General features: G+C 42.9%; 3 protein-coding genes and 6 non-coding genes across 9 annotated transcripts; 8 read left to right on the top strand and 1 right to left on the bottom strand.

Moving 5' to 3' along the window:
- The first annotated feature begins 754 nt into the window (after nt 1-754).
- On the top strand, nt 755-825 carry LOC131290113 (small nucleolar RNA U18). The gene has a single exon (XR_009189292.1). It is a non-coding gene; the product is annotated as a small nucleolar RNA U18 (small nucleolar RNA).
- Nucleotides 826-1,001: 176 nt separating this feature from the next.
- LOC131290107 (small nucleolar RNA U18) lies at nt 1,002-1,072 on the top strand. Its single transcript, XR_009189287.1, has one exon. It is a non-coding gene; the product is annotated as a small nucleolar RNA U18 (small nucleolar RNA).
- A 178-nt stretch (nt 1,073-1,250) lies between these two features.
- LOC131290111 (small nucleolar RNA U18) lies at nt 1,251-1,321 on the top strand. Its single transcript, XR_009189290.1, has one exon. It is a non-coding gene; the product is annotated as a small nucleolar RNA U18 (small nucleolar RNA).
- Nucleotides 1,322-1,497: 176 nt separating this feature from the next.
- On the top strand, nt 1,498-1,568 carry LOC131290109 (small nucleolar RNA U18). Its single transcript, XR_009189289.1, has one exon. It is a non-coding gene; the product is annotated as a small nucleolar RNA U18 (small nucleolar RNA).
- Nucleotides 1,569-2,237: 669 nt separating this feature from the next.
- LOC131290108 (small nucleolar RNA U18) lies at nt 2,238-2,308 on the top strand. The gene has a single exon (XR_009189288.1). It is a non-coding gene; the product is annotated as a small nucleolar RNA U18 (small nucleolar RNA).
- A 425-nt stretch (nt 2,309-2,733) lies between these two features.
- Nucleotides 2,734-2,802, top strand: LOC131290106 (small nucleolar RNA U18). Its single transcript, XR_009189286.1, has one exon. It is a non-coding gene; the product is annotated as a small nucleolar RNA U18 (small nucleolar RNA).
- Nucleotides 2,803-4,678: 1,876 nt separating this feature from the next.
- LOC131284843 (uncharacterized) lies at nt 4,679-7,017 on the bottom strand. Its single transcript, XM_058313701.1, has 3 exons — nt 5,959-7,017; nt 5,804-5,888; nt 4,679-5,730 (listed from the first exon to the last, which is right to left on the bottom strand). Exons 1-3 carry the CDS (start codon nt 6,976-6,978, stop codon nt 4,679-4,681), a joined length of 2,157 nt encoding a protein of 718 aa, XP_058169684.1. The 5' UTR covers nt 6,979-7,017.
- A 4,308-nt stretch (nt 7,018-11,325) lies between these two features.
- Nucleotides 11,326-15,745, top strand: LOC131286689 (leucine-rich repeat-containing protein 58). The gene is made up of 5 exons (XM_058315677.1): nt 11,326-12,166; nt 13,911-14,127; nt 15,161-15,350; nt 15,424-15,517; nt 15,604-15,745. Exons 1-5 carry the CDS (start codon nt 11,676-11,678, stop codon nt 15,680-15,682), a joined length of 1,071 nt encoding a protein of 356 aa, XP_058171660.1. The 5' UTR covers nt 11,326-11,675; the 3' UTR covers nt 15,683-15,745.
- A 5,097-nt stretch (nt 15,746-20,842) lies between these two features.
- LOC131284841 (facilitated trehalose transporter Tret1-like) lies at nt 20,843-22,760 on the top strand. The gene is made up of 5 exons (XM_058313700.1): nt 20,843-21,073; nt 21,147-21,588; nt 21,665-21,834; nt 21,901-22,458; nt 22,524-22,760. The coding sequence occupies exons 1-5, from the start codon at nt 20,843-20,845 to the stop codon at nt 22,758-22,760; spliced, it is 1,638 nt and encodes a 545-aa protein (XP_058169683.1).
- The last annotated feature ends 281 nt before the right edge of the window (nt 22,761-23,041 follow it).

The raw sequence follows: 23,041 nt of genomic DNA, 5'->3' as shown, positions 1-23,041 counted from the left end.
GGGAATAATTAGGAACACTGTGAGCCAAACTTGGCGCAAAATATTTTTGCTTCAAAATTGGTATAAAACCTCAAAAAGTACCGAATCTAACCACGTTTCATTGGAAATACTTACGTTTTAACAGTTTCTGATAAAAAAAATCCCTAATAATTTTTCTTTTGCGGATAAATGATTGGAAACAGTTTCACCATCTCCTTAGCAGCGTTGCTAACGCGGGTAAAAAATGGCGCACTTGAGGGATGGAATTTTTCATTTAATTAAATATACATTCAATAACCAAAAACCAATAACATGTTTTGATGCGGATGTATTGTACAAACATAAACAAATATTTGACTACATATTTTTGGCTGAAATGTTTTGGAAATAGTCTAATATCGAAGAAAATATTAGAAAGTGCGCCAAGTTTGGACCCGCGCCAAGTATGGTGCTTCTACGGTAATCCTTTCACAAAAATGTGGCCGAGTGTATCGAAGAAATTTCGTTGACATATTTTTTTTTGGTTTACGTTACAGTAAATGAAGCGGTCTATAAATGGTGTATCTGGAGCGGAAAATCAGCAAAAAGGAAAGTCGATGATCTTAATTATCATAATCAAATTAAAGCGGGCAGATTCCTTTTGCGATAACGAAAAGATGCGCATACCTCAGCACCACCGACCTCAAATGCCATTTCGTCACGTACTGCCATTTAGTTATCCGCTTTGAAATGGTAAGTTGAAACATTCGGTTTTAAATCCGTACTGTGTGTATATTTTATGATGAAAAATTTGGTCCGTGTTTATGAAATTTCATGATTCTATCTTTAACCTATATTCTGATTAATTATCCTTTACACACATGCATTGCCTATCTATAGAACGTTGAAAGGTTATTGAATTAGCATTTACTTTTTTTTACAGTTAATTGTGGCAATCAAGACTCAAGATGCATTTAGTTATCCGGTTTGAAATGGTAAGTTGAAACATTTGGTTTTAAATCCGTACTCTACTGTGTGTATATTTTATGATGAAAAATTTGGTCCGTGTTTATGAAATTTCATGATTCTATCTTTAACCTATGTTCTGATTAATTATCCTTTACACACATGCATTGCCTATCTATAGAACGTTAAAAGGTTATTGAATTAGCATTTACTTTTTTTTACAGTTAATTGTGGCAATCAAGACTCAAGATGCATTTAGTTATCCGGTTTGAAAAATGGTAAGTTGAAACATTTGGTTTTAAATCCGTACTCTACTGTGTGTATATTTTATGATGAAAAATTTGGTCCGTGTTTATGAAATTTCATGATTCTATCTTTAACCTATATTCTGATTAATTATCCTTTACACACATGCATTGCCTATCTATAGAACGTTAAAAGGTTATTGAATTAGCATTTACTTTTTTTTACAGTTAATTGTGGCAATCAAGACTCAAGATGCATTTAGTTATCCGGTTTGAAATGGTAAGTTGAAACATTTGGTTTTAAATCCGTACTCTACTGTGTGTATATTTTATGATGAAAAATTTGGTCCGTGTTTATGAAATTTCATGATTCTATCTTTAACCTATATTCTGATTAATTATCCTTTACACGCATGCATTGCCTATCTATAGAACGTTAAAAGGTTATTGAATTAGCATTTACTTCTTTTACAGTTAATTGTGGCGATCAGGACTCAAGATGCATTTAGTTATCCGGTTTGAAATGGTAAGTTGAAACGTTAGGTTTTAAACCCGTACTCTACTGTGTGTATATTTAATGATGAAAAATTTGGTCCGTGTTTATGAAATTTCATGATTCTATCTTTAACCTATATTCTGATTAATTATCCTTTACACACATGCATGTCTATCTATAGAACGTTAAAAGGTTATTGAATTAGCATTTACTTCTTTTACAGTTAATTGTGGCAATCAAGACTCAAGATGCATTTAGTTATCCGGTTTGAAATGGTAAGTTGAAACATTTGGGTTTAAACCCGTACTCTACTGTGTGTATATTTTATGATGAAAAATTTGGTCCGTGTTTATGAAATTTCATGATTCTATCTTTAACCTATCTTCTGATTAGTTATCTTTTACACACATGCATCATTACCTATCTATAGAACGTTAAAAGGTTATTGAATTAGCATTTACTTTTTTTACAGTTAATTGTGGCGATCAAGACTCAAGATGCATTTAGTTATCCGGTTTGAAATGGTAAGTTGAAACATTCGGTTTTAAACCCGTTCTCTACTGTGTGTATATTTTGTGATGAAAAATTTGGTCCGTGTTTATGAAATTTCATGATTCTATCTTTAACCTATATTCTGATTAATTATCCTTTACACACATGCATTGTCTATCTATAGAACGTTAAAAGGTTATTGAATTAGCATTTACTTCTTTTACAGTTAATTGTGGCGATCAGGACTCAAGATGCATTTAGTTATCCGGTTTGAAATGGTAAGTTGAAACATTTGGTTTTAAACCCGTACTCTACTGTGTATATTTAATGATGAAAAATTTGGTCCGTGTTTATGAAATTTCATGATTCTATCTTAAACCTTTTCTGATTAGTTATCTTTTACACACATGCATTACCTGTCTATAGAACGTTAAAAGGTTATTGAATTAGCATTTACTTTTTTTTACAGTTAATTGTGGTGATCAAGACTCGTTAGCTGGATTTACGCAACCGTCACAGGTATGTATTGTTTTACTGTTTGATTGCATTAAACCGAAGAGAAACATAATTCACTCCTTTATGATGAAAATAATTGGTCCGTGTTGATGATTTATTTGATTTAATCTTCTCCAATTACTGAATCTGGTTCTCTTAGAGGTTGAAAACATGCAGATACGACGAGTAGCCAGCTGTTAACAAAGCACTATTTCCTTCTTGTTTTTCCAGTCATCAGTTTCCTGAACTAGATATAGGAGCTTACAAAGACATGCGATTTTCGTACAGTTTGGATGCTTCGATAGGCAAATTACAGAGGTAAGTTATTGTTTGCGTAAAAGTTGTTGAACGCATGTATAATTTTATGAGGATACAAATCAAATCAATGTCTTCTTTTCCCGACTGACGATTTGTGATCGATACCAATATATTCTGATACTGCTATTCTACAATATTCTTATACTCTTTGAATTCAATGTAAAATTAAATATTGTTTATTTTCTTCTACTTACAGATTCTTTTTGTGATCCATCTGCCTTGGAACTATTATATGAAAAACTACAGGCGTACCCGATGATAGGTTTTCTCCAGTAGAAACGTTTGAAATCACGTGCGTTGGTAGTTTACAAAGCAAAACTTACTTGTGCAGCTAGAAAAGGCTCGTATTTCGGATTTTTATGTTAATGGAACAACTTATGCACTCTGTTGATAATGGTCGGTATCGCTAACAATATCGTGCTGTTTAAACAATCGCTCATTTTTTTTTTAAGAATTTCAGTGCATTTATGAACGAACTTTTTAACGATGTTTGTTTAGATTAAGCGATGTTGTTTGCGATACCTCCGGGCATTGTTTACACAAAATCGATAAGGAGGTTCCAGTAAACATTGCAGCTAACTTTAGCAAAACATGGTACCACGATAATGGCAAGCTATTATACATTTTTTAAACCATCTCGACAGTTTAAAATGAAACTGAGTTTCGTAATCCATGAGACAACTTCTGTCTGTTTTTTTATCGGCATCGTAAGCGATATCGTTACAAATAATCAATTGTCAACACCAGTGCATTTATGAACGAACAATTAATAAGAATTTATGATTGTATTTAGTTTGTGCGAGTTCTTCGTATACTATGCCGACAGTTAGTTAAAACAAGTAAATCTAATGACGATTCTCAATGTGTCAAGCCTTTCATCATTCCCGTCATTCATGAGAGAAATTTAGTAACACTATATATTGTAAAAAAGTAGAATTGAAACGCCTTATTCACGTGTATAATATTTCAAATTTATGCTGAGGGATCCGTTAGCGCGTACGCCTGTCGATTCACTTCTTGGTGAAGGAAAGGTAAGTCGATTTTGTACTTAATTTTCTTGCACTGTGAAAACCATGAACAAAAAGATGGCATTTATTATTATGATGAAACTAAACTTATATAAATTGTCTTCTTTTCCCGACTGACGAATTGTGATCGATAAGCAAATATTCTGATAACCTTTATCCCTGCTATACGCTGCTAAATCTGTGTGAATATGATCTTAATGGAAGCTTAATTTTGATGTCATTTTTCCCTTTTACTTTCAGAAATTTCGGTTATGCTAGTCATCGATCTGGTTCAACTGCTGTGATGTGATAATCCCATTTGCAGTCGATTTGGGTGCTTGGATTGTGTGTTTTATGAATGTCGGAATATACATCTACTGTTGTAATCTAAATAAAACACATGATTATGTTAAATTCAATTTAGTTCATTTTTTATTGATTTTTTTTTTACATTTCCGAAGCGCATTTAAAATGCAGTTTTCTTCAAAATAATTGCAAAGAATAAATGATCAAATGATTCGATTCGTGCGTGACGCACGGAATCATATTGTAACTTGAGAAAATAGAAAAAAAGAAGGAAATAAAAGTTAAGCTAAAAGGCCAATATGGTAAAGAAGCAAAAATTGTCCCACGAGAGAGTTTCGTTTCCGCGAGCATTCAGTGACAGTTTCATGGTCGGAAGTGACGTCGGCAGACACCGTCTATCTGTTTTTGTTGTTCAATCTTTTCTTAGCCTTTTTCGACAATGGCTGCTCCGGATAGCATGCCGGTTGAAACGGCAAGGAATTGTTGTACGGTTGGAAGTAACGACCACCATGGGTGGTAGGTGGGACCGGAGGTGGAATCTGAGGCTGCTGCATGTTGTTGTTCACGGTCGGCCGACTCGTTTGTACATGCTGTTGGAAACTAACGATATATCTGCCAGCCGAACACGCATACGACGGCGTCGAAGATGATGATGGCGGCGGTTGCGGTGGCATCGCATGGCGTGGATTTTCCGTCATCATTGACATCACACTTTGGGCGCTTTGAAATAGTGTCGGTCCCATGACGGTCCGTGCCGTGCTGTCCTTGCTGAGCGCGTGCTGCACAGCATCGACGGGTCCGGTCACGTGGCGGGTGCGAATGAACTGCACGATCGCTTCGATCGTTTCGATTTGGCTAGTGGTGAGATTCTCCAGGGTGATTTTGGGCACGAACGGATTTTGCCCGAGCTGGGACGGGGTTTGGCTGGCTGCATCCGTTTTGCATTTGACGACGATCATGGTCTGCGAGCCCGTTGCAACGAAGGTTTTTCTGGTCCGCTCGACACAATCGCTACAGGCGTATCCTTCCGTTTGGACACCCCGTTCAATCACGTGTCGCACTCTGGTACTGCCGGGTTTAGGTGGTAGCGTCGAAATGGCCTCTATACGGGAGGATCCACTAGCGTCCCCAAGATTGTTGTTGGTGTTTTTGGCATGAGCACACTTTTCCAGCTGCTGCGATACAACTCCCTCGTCGAGGCCGAGTTTTGCGATCAATGATTTGAGTTTCCCATTCACGTTGCTGAATGGTTCGCAAAGTTTTGCCTCGCGCAAGTTGGACGTGAGCCCGAAAAGGACATTATGATCGTTGCAAATCAACGGGGATCGGGTTTCCATCCTGCGCTTTGTGCTGTAATAAGATGGAGGCACAAAGAAAAATTTGCCCGTTTGTTCCTTCGTCTCTTGACGCTCCAGAATGGATATGGCCTCTTTTACACGTTCGCACACTGAAAAGTAGGTAGCAGGTTAAAAAGAGAATTAATAAATGATAATTTTCTATTCAACCTTTTCAATCTGTACCTTTAGGATTTATATTACGGAGACCGCTATTCGATGGTTTCTCACGTAGGTATTGTCCAAAGCGCATTCTACCTTCCAGAAAAAGCTGCAACAAAAAAGGTAGAAGGTGATTATTTTATGTGATTCGCAAAATTTTGGGAAAAATACTTTCTTACCTCCGTGGTACCATCGTAGTGTTCTTTTCCCCCGTCATTCGATGGCGTTGGGATTTGGTTTGAGTTAATAACATTTGACAATAAACGGGGATCACTGGATGATGATGTCGAAGGTGGCGGTTGATTCACCGTTGCTGGTGGTATCTGGCTTGCCGATGAAGCTTGCCAAAAAGGGTTAGCCATTTGGCCAGGTAAAACTGGTTGCATCGGAAGGTTGCATCCGCCAGCCACCATTTGCATTATCGCCATCATGTATGGTGCGACGGCTTCATGTACCGCCGGTTGGTCGATGTAACGGCCACGACGATTAGAACCTCTGGATCGTCCCTCGCGTTCGCTGGAGCGAGAAGAGCGAGATTCCCGAGACCAGGAACGGCTGCGTGCACGGCGTGGGGAGCGGCTACGATGGCGGCTTCGTGTACGCGACCGCCGTCTGCGAGGTCTACGAGATTCCGGCGGGCTACGACTGCGGCCAATGTAGCACGGCCGGGTTCGCCGGGAATGACCAGTTCGTCTCTGCTGGTTTTCATTTTCGTAGTCATCGTTTTCGTCCTCATCTGAAACGGACCGACGTCTGCCGCCGGCATTTGTGCCCCGATTGTTCGAGTTCAATCTCCTACCGCTCGACGTAGAAGGGTGTGGTGTGTCTTCAATAATTTCCAAAGATGACGGTGATCCAAGCAAACTTTGAGCAGAGGTTAAGGCCGTGGGATCAGTTGTTTGTGCCGGTAACACCAAAGGTTGTTTTGGTTCCTTTTTCTCCGATGCCGTCGTTGAAGAAGCCTCCGGCGTTTGACGAATGGTGTTGGTGCTGGTGGAAGGTATTTCCGAGCTAGTCGATGGAGGAATGTTCCATGCTTCGTTGAATTTTTTTAGCCTTTCCTGTGCAATTTGTGCGGTCCTAATTTGTGCATTCTCCAATTGTAATTCTGAATCCATTTTATCAGAGAACGTGCTGAGGAAATTCGATGGAAACCCATCGTCCATACTTTCGTCAATAACATTTTTGTCCGAACTCATCTTTCTGCAAGAGTATCGAATTGCAAGCGCAGTACTATATTATTCCGTAGCTTTTTGTAAACTGTTTGCTTTTTGATACAAACTGCGCTGTCATCATGACAGTTACAGGGTGGGCATAAATTCATGACCGTTCTCTATATACCTTGGCTTCGTTGGCTCGCGTGATGCAGGTCTCAATTCTAGCCTAATTTTAATTTTCTTTGAATTTGCATGTGCGTAAAAAATAAAAATGTTTTTATAAAACACCAAACCATCCACCATTGAATTGTAATGGGTTGAACTGTGATGTTTAAAATAATACAAATTTTTAAAGGCACCTGACAGCTGATCTCTTTTTGTTTTGATCATTTGTGTCAGATGACGAACGATAGCGAGGCGCTTTCCTATTGATATTTTGCACGAAAGCGGCATTTCCCCCAAAACGCAGAAATGAGCTGGTAGTTCATTTATTTTTTTTTCGCCGTTTGCTGACCAACCGCGCAGATTAGTTCGAGAGTGGTACCGTTGCAAGAACGATTTGCGAACGTGGAAAAGGTAATATTACGTTTGGTGTTGTTTTGATTTTCTATGGTGTGCCATTGTGGGGATCCTGCCCACTCACACGGACAACGCAAGACAATTGTTAATGCGCAGTAGACCGCTGTGAAGTGCTGTTTTAAATTTTCCCGCCGTGATTGTATAAAATTGAAAGTCTCTAGTGTTTTGAAAACAATAAGCGCACTACAATGTACTCACGGTACGAGCTCTGGGCTAGGCTGTACCGCAGCATATTGAGTCAGCTAGGCGAATGTTCTTCCTCCACGAGCCTACAAAACCATCGCTCCGTGATGCGATACAGCAGGCAGTCAGACGAAAGCGGTTGGACAATGTGCCGGAACCCGTTGGCCGAGTATCGGAAGTATCGAGAGCGACTAGCAAAACGGGAACAGCTGGAGCTGGCAAGGGAAATCATCGCGGCACGTGAAATAGCCCAGCACTGCCGGAACAACAATCGCGCATACAGTGAGCTACGAAAACTGCTCGCCGGTCTGAACGGCGATGATGGTCCCGGGAGCCAGCGGGAGCTTTCCTTCGTGGAGCGCATATTTCTAGAGCATCGGTACATATTCGAAGCAATCGCAAAGCACATTCGTACGGTCGATTTGCTAACCGACGTGAAGGTCAAGCCAACGCTCGATCAGCTTCCCCTAGGCAAGGGCAGCCTAAGGCCAGAAACGCTGCGGCAGCTGACCGAGTACGTGCTGGAGAGTGAGTACTGCGGGTACGTGCACATCTACACCGATGCCTCCAAGTCTCCGGATGGTCGGTGCGGCATTGGGGTGTTCGACGAGACGAACGATGTCCGGATTGCGGTGCAGCTGAAGCTCGACACCAGCATCATGACGGCGGAAACGCTTGCGATCAAGGTTGCCATGCAGCATATCGCCGAAAGGAGTATACACCATGGAGCGGTCCTTCTGACTGATAGTCAGGCGGCCTGTGCCTTTCTGAAGAAGAACCGTAACTCTCGAACACGCAACGCTGTGGCACATGAAATTCTCGAAATGGCCCGTACGTTCGGAGTGACGATCCAGTGGATACCCGGGCATGTCGAAGTAAGCGGAAACCGGATAGCGGACGAGCTATCCCGAGCCGCACTAGCCAGCGGTACGGAGCGCGTGGAGAACGATATTTTCCTGCACGATGCCATCAGCTACATCGAAGAGCTTCGAGCTTCTAAAATCAACAAGTGGTACCAGGAGTACGTTCGCCTCAAAGGCAAATCCCTGAAGCAGCTGCGGGGGGAAGAAGAAACGGCACACGAACATAATTGGCTGTAGAGGAATTGAGTGATACATCTTTGTGATCCTTTTGTTAAGCGTTATACTTAGAGTCAACTAAACAGTTAAGACCTATAATTAGTATTACTATATTCTACGCTAACTAGTGCTTGTGTAAAGATTGATAATTAAGCTTTCGTGAACAACGGGTAGCCGCAATGGAGAAGAGATGCGCGGTACGGTTCAGGTTTGAATTATGCTTTAAGCTACATTTTCTCACCGGTCATCTTTTAAATGGTTTTTTTTACAATAGTTTAATCTAATAGATCAATGCACTTATTGGTTCACTTTTTTCTTAAGTTTTATTGTACAACTTATTGCTTTCTTTTCTAAAATGAGCATCATATTTAAAATAGTTGTTTTGTTTAAATTAATTTGAATTAAAGTAGAATTGTCAGCCTACTTCCGTATGCCTGTTACTATTCAAATTGTTTACTACATTCAGGTATAATCAACAAGCTTGAAGAATACTGATAGGTTAATTCATTGCTGGCAATCATGCGTCTATCCAAAAATTATGTTATTTTTTGTAAAGCAAAGCTCTGGTTGGTGAATATCACCTCAGTTTTCTAATTCATCGACATTAGAACTGAGAGAAAAAATAAAACTTAAATCTTCTAATGTTTGATAGGATAGCAACATTTTTGAAGTGGGTCAAAATAATGCTGCTGATAAAATAAGGGAAGATGTTCAAAACTAAGAAATTATGGTTTCATGGTGCGAAAAACTGTGAAAAAGCATATTAACAATTGATGATTTTAGTTATGATCATAACTAGAATACTTAGTACTAGTACAAGTTCTGATTAACAGATTGCAAAACATATTTTCCGATTAATCTGATACATTTGACCGAAGCTTAAGTGAATTTGCTTTGTAGCTATGTCCTTGGTTGAGGAATACACTCACACATAAGGCCAGCATCAACGGTCGATGATGATTGCTAATTTATTCCCATTAAGACAATTGTCTGACGTCGTACGGATCGCGACTATCGGAGGTATTTCGAGTAAAAAATCATTTAAAAGTTGCGCGAAGATGTGCCTCACGAGAAATGCGCGGCGTAAGAAGCGTGGCGTTCTGCGCCCGACGACGGTCCGTGTATAGATAGTTTTGCCGGTTGGTTTAGAGTAGGTTTAGAGTGGTCGTCTTTTTTTTTTTTTACAATCACCCCACACGGATCGGGTGTTGATATGGCGGAGGTGGACCTGGCAGGGGAAAGATGCGCGACCGGCAGGAGATAATGGGACGCAGCATAGCATGGAGGGTAACAGAACAGGGCGACGCGTGGTGGCCCCCAAGGCAGCGCGGAGAGGAGTTACCCCCCGTCCTCTGGACAGCAATGTGTGCGTGCGTCGTATCTCGTTTGATTTAATAGAATGAATTAGCGAACGGTGGCTTTCAGTTCGAAGCTGTCCGACAAGACAGACGGTCGTCCAAAGTTGGGACATCGGAATCGTAGGTTGTCCCTACTGAGAGACGCTTGACATTGCCTTTTGGCTCGATTTTCGGTTGGTGGCCTTGCCAGTTCCCGAAGGTACGCTTACCGGCTTGATTGAGGGAGAATGGTGCAAAGTTGTACGACGTCCATGATAGGCAACCGAGCAGGGCAGTGGCGACGGGCAACCAATTGCTGATAACGTGAATGGCATTGCAACCGTGCCGACGACTACCAGCGAACGATCGTCTAGTGTAGGACTCGCAGCAGATCGGTGTGGGAACCTAAGTGGCCAGTTGTAAGTGTCGGGCGGAGGAATAAGGAGATAGCAGCGCGAACACAACAACTTTCGTGCAGGGGTATAGCTCTGCCTGACTGAGAGATTGCCAATTGTTTTACCCCTCGCGGTCAGCAGACCTGGAGAGAATCTCGAGGATTTCGGTTCCAGATTTCATGAAATGGTGTTGAATATGAAATGTGCTACGACTTGGTCTTGAACACGAAGCTATTTACCTAGCGATTTGGTGCGAACCAGCATGGGGTGTTGTTATCGTTTTTAAGCCGAGCGCGCAGTTTTGAACGGTCCGCGGCGCAAGAGCGCAAAACAACGCCAATATGTGCGACATAACGACGTGCACCGTGCGTGATGATTTGTGTGTAGTACGCTTGCCGAACATTGTTTGCCATTTTATCGAACAGATGCCGCCGGCTCTGGGCACATACAGGAATTTACTCTTTACTTTCCGTTCTTTCTTTTTTTAAACATCACTTTGATGATTTATCGTTCCGCCATACGCTCTGGTAACGGTTGAGTTTGTTTTTACTTTTCGTTTTCTCGTAGCTTGCTATGTGTTTTTTTTTTTCCTGACTTCATCTATTTTAATATCCGCATACTATGTGTTTGTGTGCCGCATTTAGCACTCCCGATCCTTCCCAGGATAGAGACGTTACGATGGTCATCATATTGTTTGCTAAAAAAAATTACGTTCCGTTTGAGTTTGTTCGTTTGCACCCGTATAGCCCCGACCGAAGATCGACGGTGTGGTCACTTATTTATATCTCGTTTCACCTTTGCACCTTTTGCAGAAGAGCCACAACATCATCCATCTGTTACGAGAACACACCGGAACAACACCTACCCCGCATTCCGCCGGCGAGAAACACAACACCTGACGTTGCGGTCGGACGTGGAAAGGAAGGCAAACTTGTCGAACCATTGTCGTATCGGTCGTGGGTGGTGGAATAGATAAACAAAACGACACCCCTCCCCCGACCAGGCTAGGCGACCCGATAACGGACGAAACGTTTGACAGCGACATCGAGATAGGGCAAAGACCGAAGGAAGAAACGACCCAGTCGTGTTGTATCGAGGGTAACGGCAACTGTCCGTCCGACGGCATCGAAGTGGAGCGAATCGGGCAACAAACGGTCGGCGCGAAGATGGAAGTCGTCTACACTTCGGACAGCTGCGATAGTGATTCGCGCGAGCAGAAAACGGTCGATCTGGGCCACTCGAACAAGCGCCACCTCGACGATGATCTGCTGCGTGTCTCGAAGTCGAAGAAGCTGGCCGAGGATATCGAGACGGTGCTGCTCAATCACAACAAGTTGATAAGGGTGCCACTGTCGCTGGCCGACTTCACCAACTTGCGCGTGCTGGATCTGAGCAACAACCGGCTGGAGGAGCTGCCGGAGGTGATCACGACCTGCCAGCTGACGACGCTGATCGTAAAGAACAACCTGCTGACGGACAAATCGCTGCCGAAGTCGCTGCTCGGTGCGGCCGGAAGCGCACTCAAGGAGCTCAACCTGAGCGGCAACTTGTTCAAGCACTTCCCGGAGCAGGTGCTCGAGCTGCGTTCGCTCAAGTATTTGTATCTCGGCGGTAATCAGATCAGCAATGTTTCCAAAGACATCTGGAAGCTACAAAAGTGAGTAGAGAAAGCTGACAGCTGAATACGTCATCATCATGATCGAACACTTGATTTTTTTGTGATGTGTTTCATATGGCTTTCGGGAGGTGGAATGAGATTTTGCGCTGTTTACGTTTTCCAATGGCCGTGCACTTTTTTGTTATTCAAACGTAAGCAATGATAATGCATTTTTCAACAGTGCGCGATCAATTGCATGCCCTCCAAGCCCAGAGGTTGTTGTGTTCCTTTTTTTGAATTCTAAGGTTGGGCGATGCCAATAATGGCAGCATTCGATAAGTGTGATGTCGTATTGTCTTATGATTAATTACGCAAAATTTAAGGGCATATTTTCAAAATGTTGTTTTAGTTTCTAGAAAACTCGACTGTGCTAAGTGTAACCTTTTTTTATCCTGCATTTTCCCTAATATAACAAGGACAACCATGGACAATTGTTGCATCCCACAAACCTGTATGAAAGATTGCAATTGGTTGCGTGACACAAGATAGTAGCCGTCTTATCTAATGCTGACCTTTCGCTCAATATCAGATAGTTGATGATTACGGTGCCGCTCGATGACTCGTCCATGCGTGTACTTGGCCGGTATCGAAGGTTGATCAAACCATAATGTCAATTGTTCGCCCAAGATGGCAACACAAAAGTTTGGTTGCTAACGCGCCTACTGGTCGTGTGTGCGTGTGATACGCAGGTCGATTATTGTTGTGTTTTGCATCCATGAGGTCCTATCTCAGCTGATAAGGCGCACGGCGAAGAGTCGAATTTATTTTTAAGCCACTTGAGAAGAAGAGCAGAGCACCGATGGATTTAACCGATGTTATTGGCACGGTGATTATTGGTGAGCGAAATTCTACTTCACAGCTCGTCACAGACTCGATTGGATGCGATGGTTTCGATCGTAGTAAAATAGCATTTTATATTAGAGTTTGGTAGCCATTAAGGTTACTTGGGCTGCGTGTAATTGATAACGAGGTCTTAGGTGACATCACATGTATATTCGGTGATGTTGGGGATTTCGAATACTTTCGATGGACGACAAAAAGATGATCGTTTCATCTATCAAAAAATCCTTGCTTTGCGTTTCCCAGAAATACTATAAGGATTAATTAACTTTGTGATTATCGACAAGTCGTGTAGGTATTTACTGTATCGTTTACTGGATGAGAATCTTTCCGATAAGAAATGTGTATTTTGCCACAGGGTAAGCTACAGAAAACAACGTTTATTTTTTTACAAGAGTTTTTCTTCTTTTTTTTATATATTTTTAGACGGCCAGGCCGTATTGCTCTACAAGCTTTTTGGAAAAATTCAAATGCACAATATAGTTTTTTCTTTTCGGGGGGTCCGCGACACCCGAGCGGTAGCGCCGGTTAGAAAATCGGCCCATGTGCACCGAGGCTCACCACCTCGACGGCGTGGGTTCGAATCCCAACCGAGACCGGACCCTCCTCTGTACGAGAGGACTGACTATCCACATACAACAGGGAAACAAGTCTCGTAAGCCCTTAACGGGCAGGCATGACCAAGAGGTCGTTTACGCCAAGAAGAAGAGAAAGGAAAATTCAAACTAAGAAATGGAGTATTCTGCTTCACATACATCTCTTGGAACTAGGTGGTTAAAGTTGTATTTGAAATCGATCACGAGCTGAATGCAGTCGGATAATACTTCATCCTTAATCATATAATCCCCGTATACGATACACCTTAAAGTAGAATTTCATGCCTTACCCTTATTTCTCTTTACAGCTTGCAGCTGCTTTCGCTGGGTGGGAACCTCATCACCGAAATGCCGGAAACCGTCGGTCTGCTCAACCATCTGTATGCACTCGTCCTCTGTGATAATCTGCTCGAGATGCTTCCCGCCTCCATAGCGCGCTTGGTTAATCTGAAGTCGCTTCTGCTGCACAAAAATCGACTCCGGCATTTGCCGCGAGAAATCATCACCCTGCGCAATCTGACCGAGGTAAGCTCGCGGAGCTGTAGGCTGTCGTGTGTAGGCGTAGACGCTATTGCGCTGTGTACTGTGGTGTGTCGTCTTGACCTCATTTTTGCTGCACACTCGATGGTGGCTTTTGTGCGGAGGACCTTTCATCCAGCTGCCACTACTCGGCAAAAGTGTGCAGCTGGATGTGTCTAAAGTGTCGTTTGCTAGGTGGCAGTAGTAAACAACTGCAAGTTTGTTGTCACACAAAGGAGTGGAGAGTACTAGGTGATAAGCGATTGATGGTAAAGAGTTGGGTTTGTCAATGGATGGTCGGTAGATATCTGCACGAGCTGTAGATTCCTACACTTCCGTTGGATTAGTTTGATATCATGCAGCTCATGCACTTGAGTTAATAACATTGGAGAATAATGTTGCGCATATACAGTTTTGTTTACTCTCATGTAGTGTTCGGCTTCCTTATCCAAAAAATCATAATAGTATAAAATAATTTAATATTATGGATCATTTTGAATCTTTGATCAAGTAGTATTAAGTATTCAAAGAAGGCAGTACGAGCAGTTAAATATTAAACTGGGACAGATCATCACTCCTTTGATAATTTAGTTAAAACGAGTTTGATCGGGAAAATCGCGTTGAAACCTTTTGCGAAGCCGTGTGCCACTTATTGTTCCCGGAAGATGCAGGATCGCGATCGTTTGATTAACCTGAACCCAATCAACAGCTAGCCACACGTCATCTTTTACGCAATTGACTCTCTAGATCAAGATCAACTGCAATGACTGTCACTTTTACTACGACGCTCATCCTTTGACAAAGGCGCCAAGCTCACCGATAAGGTGTGATCAGCGACGATAGAGAGCGCATTTCACGGGATTACGGGAAAGTAGTTGCTTCCCCACCGATGGTGTGTACAAGGACAAGGTGTCCTCGCTATGTCTGTAAACAATAAATAAACGATTCACGATTAGTTCACGTGCCCACCAGTGGCATTGGTGGTTTTTATCACTATTGACCTACATTTTCCTTTTCTCCGTTCACGTTTTACCTTCAGCTGAGCTTGCGTGACAATCCGTTGGTGGTGCGCTTCGTTAAGGACATGACGCTGAACCCTCCGAGTTTGCTGGAGCTTGCCGGTCGCGCCGTCAAAACCAGTGCCATACGCTACAGTGCCGAGGATCTGCCACGCACGTTGATCGAGTACCTGCAGACGGCAAACTGCTGCGTCAATCCGAACTGTAAAGGTACGATCCGAATCTATGGTAATCGAGAATGAGAGTATAAACATAATTTGTGCTTCTTTCATCTTTTACATAGGTGTATTTTTCGACAATCGTGTGGAGCATATTAAGTTTGTGGATTTCTGCGGCAAATATCGTATTCCATTGTTGCAGTATTTATGCTCTTCAAAGTAAGCGGCCGTTCAGCTAACATTATCATCCTTTTGAAAGCGCATATTAATTAATGTTATTTTACTTTTTGTTTCCCTCGATTCAGATGTGTTGCCGATACGAGCTCCTCCGAAACGGACGGTGAACCGAGCAGTAGCATGATGCGCAAAGTTTTGCTGGGTTAGATGGGTTGATGGTCCGGGGGGAAATATCGGCATCCATTTTTTTAATGCGATTTGCCAAATGTCTCCGACGTTGGAGTCTTTCTTTCGTTTCCAGCATGGGATAGCATTGGCTGACCATGCTTCCATTTGTTTCCGCTTTTTGCCGTGTTCCTGCATCGGTTAAACATCCCGGTTGAAATGTCTTAGGATAGTGTGAAAGGAGCTACCAGAATGCATCTGTCGATCGCGTATGCAAGCCTTATATGTAAATCAATGAAAAAAAAAATATTTTATGTACTCTAGCAATACGGAATCAAGCCATAGAGTTTAACGAGAGGTAATATGACGAAGAGAGCAATTTTAAGATACAAAAGAGATTATGAAACGGGTGTTTGAACCGAATGGAACACAAATTCGCCGGTTTGCCGGTTTTCGTTATAAATAATGCTTACGGTACGGAGAAAATCCGCAAGCCAAATACGCGTGCGCTCAGCCACTCAGCGCAACGGAAATCCTGTACCTTTTCTGCAGCATCCTCTTATCTATCGTGTAGTGAGCAGAGCGCGAAACCTCTTGGGGGGGATTTATGTGATGTGTGCTCCAAGAGCAGTGAGTTGGGAAGCAATACAAGAATTTACACCAGCCGAACGAATTAATTATTAATTATGAAAGAAAGCAAAAAGCAAACGTTATCACAAATTTCACAGCCCTTACAATTGATTGCACTTTAATCCTTTTGGGCAGGATCGAATCCAGCCTTTGTTATGTTTTTTGCACTTGAAATGGGACGATTTTGTGCCAGAGGTAGGCGTAATGATAAACGATAAGAAACCGGTTTCCGGTGGAATCGAACAGTAGAATAGGATAATGAATTGATGTCGTGCTGCCCTGTAATCGCGGTTGCAAATTGTTCGAGGAGTGGGTTACGTGATTTTTTACCTGATCATTTCGCGACTGCCTGATCGCGAACCAAGTGGGTGGGTGGGTGTCCGTGAAGATAAGATAACAAAGTGGTGAAACTCATGTGTTATTTGCCAAACTAGATCCAAAAAGCGTCTCTTGAAGAACGTTTGGGTCTATTGTATTTAAGAATAGAATCGTTGCCATTTCTAAACTCATTGGAAGGATACTAACCCGTATTCGAAAGATACCGATGGATGATATTTATATAGAATGATTCATATGTTTTTTTGGTTAGGGTCAATATCAATTTGAATTTATTTCCATTTTGTTTATGTTGTGCACTGGTTTTTGTAGAAACGCACCGATTTTTCACGCAAACTTCAGTGATTTTGTTATGATTTTCTGTCAATAGAAATAGAAAACAATTGAAATTGAAATGGAAGATTGCAACAATATGCACAAAGACCAGCACAAAGAGGTTATACAAGAAAATCATTAATTATTCTATTTATTTATTGTGCTACTATATTGCTGGGACTTAGTTCTGAGTGAGTTTATTTTTTTGGCTCATTTAAAATAAATTTACAGGCTTATTGGATTTAAGATTGATTTTGCACTTTGTAATGAATAGATCATTGCTAGAAGAGGAAAGATGCTTACTTATTTTGATAAACTTAGTATTGCAACACTAACCAATCAACCAACAATCCTTGGCATGCATTTTGGAGTGGAATTTGAACCATTTGTGAAACGTTCAACATTCCTGAGCTTTCATTTTAAAACAATAAAATAATAACATCTAGTCAAACAGCCAAAAAAGCAGTTATGTCGAGTAAGGAGGCTTATGGAAGTAATATTTCGACCCAAACAGCACCCCCAGCAGGGTTAGTTGCCAACCCCATTCGTTGAATCATTCGACGATGTACTACAAGACGCCCACTGCAAAGCGCTGATCGCCATTGGTGCTGTGAGAAGTGATCAATGATGATCGTGCGCACATCGTTGGCAGCACAACGTTTAACGAACACGGCGTCGTGCAGCATTCAAAACCTTGTGGAACAACCTGTTTGACAGACCGCGCGCAGTCGCAGTTAAACCGTCCCGCCTGAACCAATTCATACAACCCTCCATTATCGCGAACTCTTATCGCACGTTTTGTATAGTGGTAACAGTGTCACAACGATGCCAATGGGTAGCGCGCGAGTAGTCGTGAAGGTATCCGTCATCTGGTGCACTGGTTGGGAAGAAAAACAGTGCGTTCGTACGCAGTAGTGAATCGTACAGTCCGTCGTTTACGGGGGTTTCCGGGTGGTGTAGAGTGTTGTTTACATTGGAACAAAGTTTTCAAAACAGCACGCTCGGCGACTACTTTGTTGGCGGGTTTTACTTTCTGCTGATACCTCAAGAAAAGCGGAGGTTGGTGCTGCTGTGCAGAACAATTGGAACGAGCAGTGAATTGGTTCCGACCGTGACGAGTTCTGTAACCGAAGATATAGGTGCAGTGTGACAGTTTTAAATCGAATTAATTTGCAGTCTGGCTACCGGAAGAGCATTTCGTTTAAGTTAGGCGATGGAGACGCACGATGGATGGAGGCGCATGATGTGCAGTGTAAAGTGTCCACAATTGCATAGCTAATGAACGAAGAAATTCACTCGTCACAACAACAAAGGTACATGAATTAAAATGATAAACAATTCCTTTGTCACAAACGGTCGCATTTTAATGCCGATAACCGCCTGTGACCACCGGGGTTTTGTGGCAGTGGTTGCTAGCAGAGCATTAATACCCGTTTGGCTGTATGCGTAATGTACCCTTTGTTTCTTAGCTTCACAGTCAGCTGCGAGGGCAAGATAAGGCGGCATCTTGAAATGTGTGTGGTCTATTTTCTTCCCCTTCTAATAGTTTGAAAGTTTGTTGACCTCGCGCGCGCACGCTGTCGTGCCGTTTGGGTGGTTTGGCATCCCTCCCTTCTTAGGCACTGGCACGCTTTAATGTGCCGTCGGTCGGTCGGACGGTGGCGATGTCAATTAGATTCAATCGAACGACACAAATGGCTGAGACAGCATTTTTGGAACGGGTTTGCCACCACAGCCAAATTACATCGGGTGATCTTGATAAATGCAATCTACGCGAAACCTTCATACGATCCGTCCTTGGTTATTGTTTCGATCGAACGTTTTTGTTTAGTGTCAGCTTATGGCATCACGAATGCCACACCATTTGCAGTGCTACCCGGTGAATGCTTTTGATTTCTTGCTGTGCACGGTGGATCTAAACCCGTACAAAAAGGTGGACAGATTTTTAGCTTTTTTTTCCAAAATTCTTATTTCAGATTTTTATTGCATAATTTGATTGAAAGGGTACCTGTGGATCGGTTAAAGATATGTTTAAACATTGTAAAATTGTTTTGATGGTTTAACAATTATTTCATGGCAGAGAATTTCTTTGGAAGAAAAGCATACTACATCACCCCTTTTCCGATTCCAGATTAAAATTCTTCTTAATTCTTGGAGGATTACGATCTCATGTTTTAAATTGAATTTAATGGAATCGGATTAAATGCAAATGCATTTCTTTTTCTGTTTTCCTAGATGTTGGCATAATTATAGTAAGGTAAGTGCTCCTATAGTGGTGCCAGTACAAATTGTAGCTAGTACCGGTTGTAGTGGAATAAAACTCTAGACGAAATAAATACAATAGCGATACTTGTTGGAGTACGAAATGTTCTTGGATTTTCTACGTAGTGTTTAAAAGATAAACTTTCCCACTCCGTCATAAATTGAGGCTCCAAAATTATTATTTTCCAACCAGGTTGACTAATATGCTGGATTCCTTAAGAGTTTATCAGGTATGCCATGATTTCCTTAAGGCTATACTACGTAGTGTTTAAAAGATAAACTTTCCCACTCCATCATAAATTGAGGCTCCAAAATTATTATTTTCCAACCAGGTTGACTAATATGCTGGATTCCTTAAAAATTTATCAGGTATGCCATGATTTCCTTAAGGCTATACATCACTGCAAAATGTCATGACCAAGACAGACCACCATAATAGGGACAACCGGCTAGGAAGAAATAAACGCTTTTTTCGTGTATTTTTCATGGTGCACGATGAAAATAGATGCTTTTCAGAAGAATAATGATGTTGCGACCATAATTGGTATAAATATGTAAAATATTGTGTTCTTGACACTTATAAATTGCATCACATTGTAAGTTAAATGGCTTACTGCGCCACTATTGGTACCATTACCCTAATCGATATTTTTTTCCTTATTAAAATTGATCTCGACGAAAGTATGTATCGTTTTTAATTAATGGAATGGAGGCAATTACAGTAGATTTTTAGGTTTTTGGTTTAAAAAAAAATTGTATTGTCTGCAAGTACACACACTATTTAAAAAAAATTTAGTACAGATCTTATCAACATGAATTTGTTATGTTTAGAGGCAATATCAATTTCTAGCTAAAAGAATCCTTGAAACATAACAAATTAATCGATCCTGTATTCATTCATTTTTTATATCCTTAAAATGTTTTAAATCTAACCTTTCCATTATCATGTTCGAGCTGTTTGTTTCGGTACTAACTAACTAATTAACAAAATGGTTTATGTTGTACAAGTCTTGCCGCTTCCACCCATAATCACGCCCATCATTTACAAACTACGACGTGCAATAGCTAGCGATAGTGAGTATAAATCTTTACGCATGATTCATGGCTTTTCTCAGCTTCGGTACGCTTCATCGGCGGTAGAACAGAGCTCGAAACCGGTATCAAACTCACGGTCAATATTGGCTCAAGTGCTGGCTGTCCGCGGCCGCCAGATGCGGCTTGGATCCATTTATCTCGCCTTATCTGTGCACCACCGTCACCACTTCGTTGTTAAAGTGGGTGGGTGGGGGTGGGGAAGGAACTGACGACTTGTTTCGCGAAGGGACAAAAAAGAAAAATCCCTCCAAGCCACTCTAAACAGTATTGCCTGTCCGTTCTGCCTATCTGTTCTTCCAGAAACCATCCGATGCCCGAGAGCGCAAGAGCAGAGTTGGTGGACGCGAGCAAACACTCCGACAGCGGTGTCGAGCCTTATCGCGACCATTGTGCGGGTGTACCCTTTCCTGGACCGCACACTAGACAGTTGCCAGCAAGTGATCGGCTAGATTTAGAGTGTACCAGAGTGTGGTTGATCCTGATGATACGGCGGTAGCGGAATTAGAGCTAGAGGACGCGCAAAAGGTAGCAGTGGTAAGAAAATCCGGTTACATGCGCCCGAGTATGGCCCCGGCGGAGAGTGGAGCGGGTGATAATGGGAACCCAATAAGTGCACCGTTGGCCGAAGATATTCCGGAGCTTCCCAACGGCGATGACGATGATGGACGCAAAGAGCAGACGGATCGGTATGACCCGGAAGCGCAACCACTGTCCGTGAGTGGTAGGGAACCGGTGGCCTGCGAAACTGATGTCAAACAGCCCGTCACTATCGGTTGGAAAGAAGGCTATCAGCAGGTAGGGAACTTCCAAAATACTTCCCTGAACCATAGAACCATTTAGCCAATTGTTTTTCGGCTTCCTCCCATAGGTGCTCGCTACCTGTCTGGTGAATCTGATCGTCATCCAGGCCGGTATCAATATGACCTACTCGGCCATCCTACTGCCGCAGCTGTCGGAACCGGGCAGCCCGATCCTGATCGACCGCAATGAAGCTTCCTGGATAGCGTCGGTGGTAACGATCGCCCTACCGCTCGGATCGCTCGTCGTTGGCCAGCTGATGGATACGTTCGGGCGCAAAAAGATTGCGCTCGCGACATGCGTTCCGTTTGCGCTCGGTTGGCTGCTGATTGCCGGCGCTTCCAATGTCGGCATGATTTACGTCGCCCGCATCGTGCTGGGCTCCTCCGGAGGGCTTACGACCGTCGCCCTGGTTTACGTGAGCGAAATATCGCACGTCTCCCTGCGCCCGATGCTGCTCTGTGCCAACAGTGTGTTTGTGTCGTTTGGCATCTTGCTGACGTGCGTTTTAGGTAAATGGTTTATTGTTTGAAGATTAAATTTGATGACTTAGTAACTCTTCGTTTGCTCCTTTGTTGTTTATTGCAGCGGTTTTCTTCGACTGGCGTGCCATAGCGTACATATACGCAGGGCTGTCGATCGTCTCGTTCCTGCTGATTCTGCTCATCCCGGAGTCACCCCATTGGTTGGTGACATTCACGAAAAAAGACTCCACTAAAGCCCGCAGCGTGCTGAACTGGTTGTATCGAGATAAGAAGGTAACGCTGGGACGGTAGAATGGTCCCATGCACGACGAGACTAACGTCCGACTTGGTTAATTACAGCTCGCCGAAGATCAGTACTGTCAGATTGTGGCGCACGCCAGCCCAAACCGATCATCGCTCGGCAAGGCCGGTACCTTGCACTCCTTCTCTCCGAAAGTGTTTCTACAGCCACGCGTCTACCGGCCGATGGTCATCTTGCTGCTGGTGTTCCTCTACCAGCAGCTGTCCGGTGCGTACGTGCTCATCTTCTACGCCCTGGACGTTTTCCAGCGCATCAACGGTGGTGCGACGGCGGGGGAGCAGGCGGCCAACTTTAACGAGTACACCGCGTTGGTGGTACTGGGTCTGATACGCTTCGTCATGTCGATCGTGACGTCCGGGTGCTCGCGAAAATACGGCCGTCGACCGCTCCTGTGCATCTCCGGGTTGGCGATGGGCGCATTCATGACCATTGGAGCTGCGTACATAGACTTTTTCCAGCGCAATGTTAATGGTGGTGGTGGTGATCGGTTTGGAAGCTTCCTGCTGCTCGTTTGCGTCCTTGGTTACGTGTGCGCCAGTGCGGTCGGATATCTGGTGCTACCGTGGACGATGATAGGCGAACTGCTGCCAACGGATGTAAGTACCCGTAACGGCTTATCACTTGCACCGGCGCTTCACTTCAAAGACACTTTTTTTCGCAGGTTAAAGGAAAACTGGGTGGACTGACCGTTTCCATCGCGTACGTGCTGATGTTTGGTGTGGTGAAGATTTTTCCCTACCTTCTCGAGCTGGTTGCCATCCGGGGGATCTTTTACATCTATGCCGCCACGAGCTTTGCCGGTGTGGCGTACATCTACTGCTACGTGCCGGAAACGTTCGGTAGAAGTTTCGCCGAAATCGAACGACACTTTGCGCTGGGTGCAGGGAAGAGCTCGTAGGACTTGATACTTAAGCGATAGGATAGGTGCAGTATATTGGGAGTTTGACTATATCTGTTGTGTGCGTGTGAATGCGTGTCTGTTAGTGTTTTCGTTGTTACCGTATTTTTACGCTGGGCTAGAGTATTGTGAATTGACCCTCTCTGAGCGGTCGAAGAATGTGATTGGCCTTTTGCCATAAGCAATATGTCTTCCAATTCGTAAAACAAAAAACAATAAAGCAAATCAGTACCTTGAAATGAAGCCAAACAAATGGAGGATATAAGCGATAACACGACGAT

This window comes from Anopheles ziemanni, chromosome 3 (genome assembly GCF_943734765.1).
Source record: "Anopheles ziemanni chromosome 3, idAnoZiCoDA_A2_x.2, whole genome shotgun sequence".
In the NCBI taxonomy this organism is placed as follows: Eukaryota; Metazoa; Arthropoda; class Insecta; order Diptera; family Culicidae; genus Anopheles; species Anopheles ziemanni.
The sequence above is the reverse complement of the archived record's forward strand: the minus strand, read 5'-3'. Positions and strand labels throughout refer to the sequence as shown.

Coding starts and splice junctions, on each gene's coding strand:
- LOC131284843 (XM_058313701.1), bottom strand. CDS start 6,978: ATGAGTTCGGACAAAAATGTTATTGACGAAAGTATGGACGATGGGTTT. Junction 5,889..5,958: donor ACTACGATGGTACCACGGAG/GTAAGAAAGTAT, acceptor TTTTTGTTGCAG/CTTTTTCTGGAAGGTAGAAT. Junction 5,731..5,803: donor CCGTAATATAAATCCTAAAG/GTACAGATTGAA, acceptor CCTACTTTTCAG/TGTGCGAACGTGTAAAAGAG.
- LOC131286689 (XM_058315677.1), top strand. CDS start 11,676: ATGGAAGTCGTCTACACTTCGGACAGCTGCGATAGTGATTCGCGCGAG. Junction 12,167..13,910: donor GACATCTGGAAGCTACAAAA/GTGAGTAGAGAA, acceptor TTCTCTTTACAG/CTTGCAGCTGCTTTCGCTGG. Junction 15,351..15,423: donor CGTCAATCCGAACTGTAAAG/GTACGATCCGAA, acceptor TCTTTTACATAG/GTGTATTTTTCGACAATCGT.
- LOC131284841 (XM_058313700.1), top strand. CDS start 20,843: ATGGCCCCGGCGGAGAGTGGAGCGGGTGATAATGGGAACCCAATAAGT. Junction 21,589..21,664: donor CTTGCTGACGTGCGTTTTAG/GTAAATGGTTTA, acceptor TGTTTATTGCAG/CGGTTTTCTTCGACTGGCGT. Junction 22,459..22,523: donor GCGAACTGCTGCCAACGGAT/GTAAGTACCCGT, acceptor TTTTTTTCGCAG/GTTAAAGGAAAACTGGGTGG.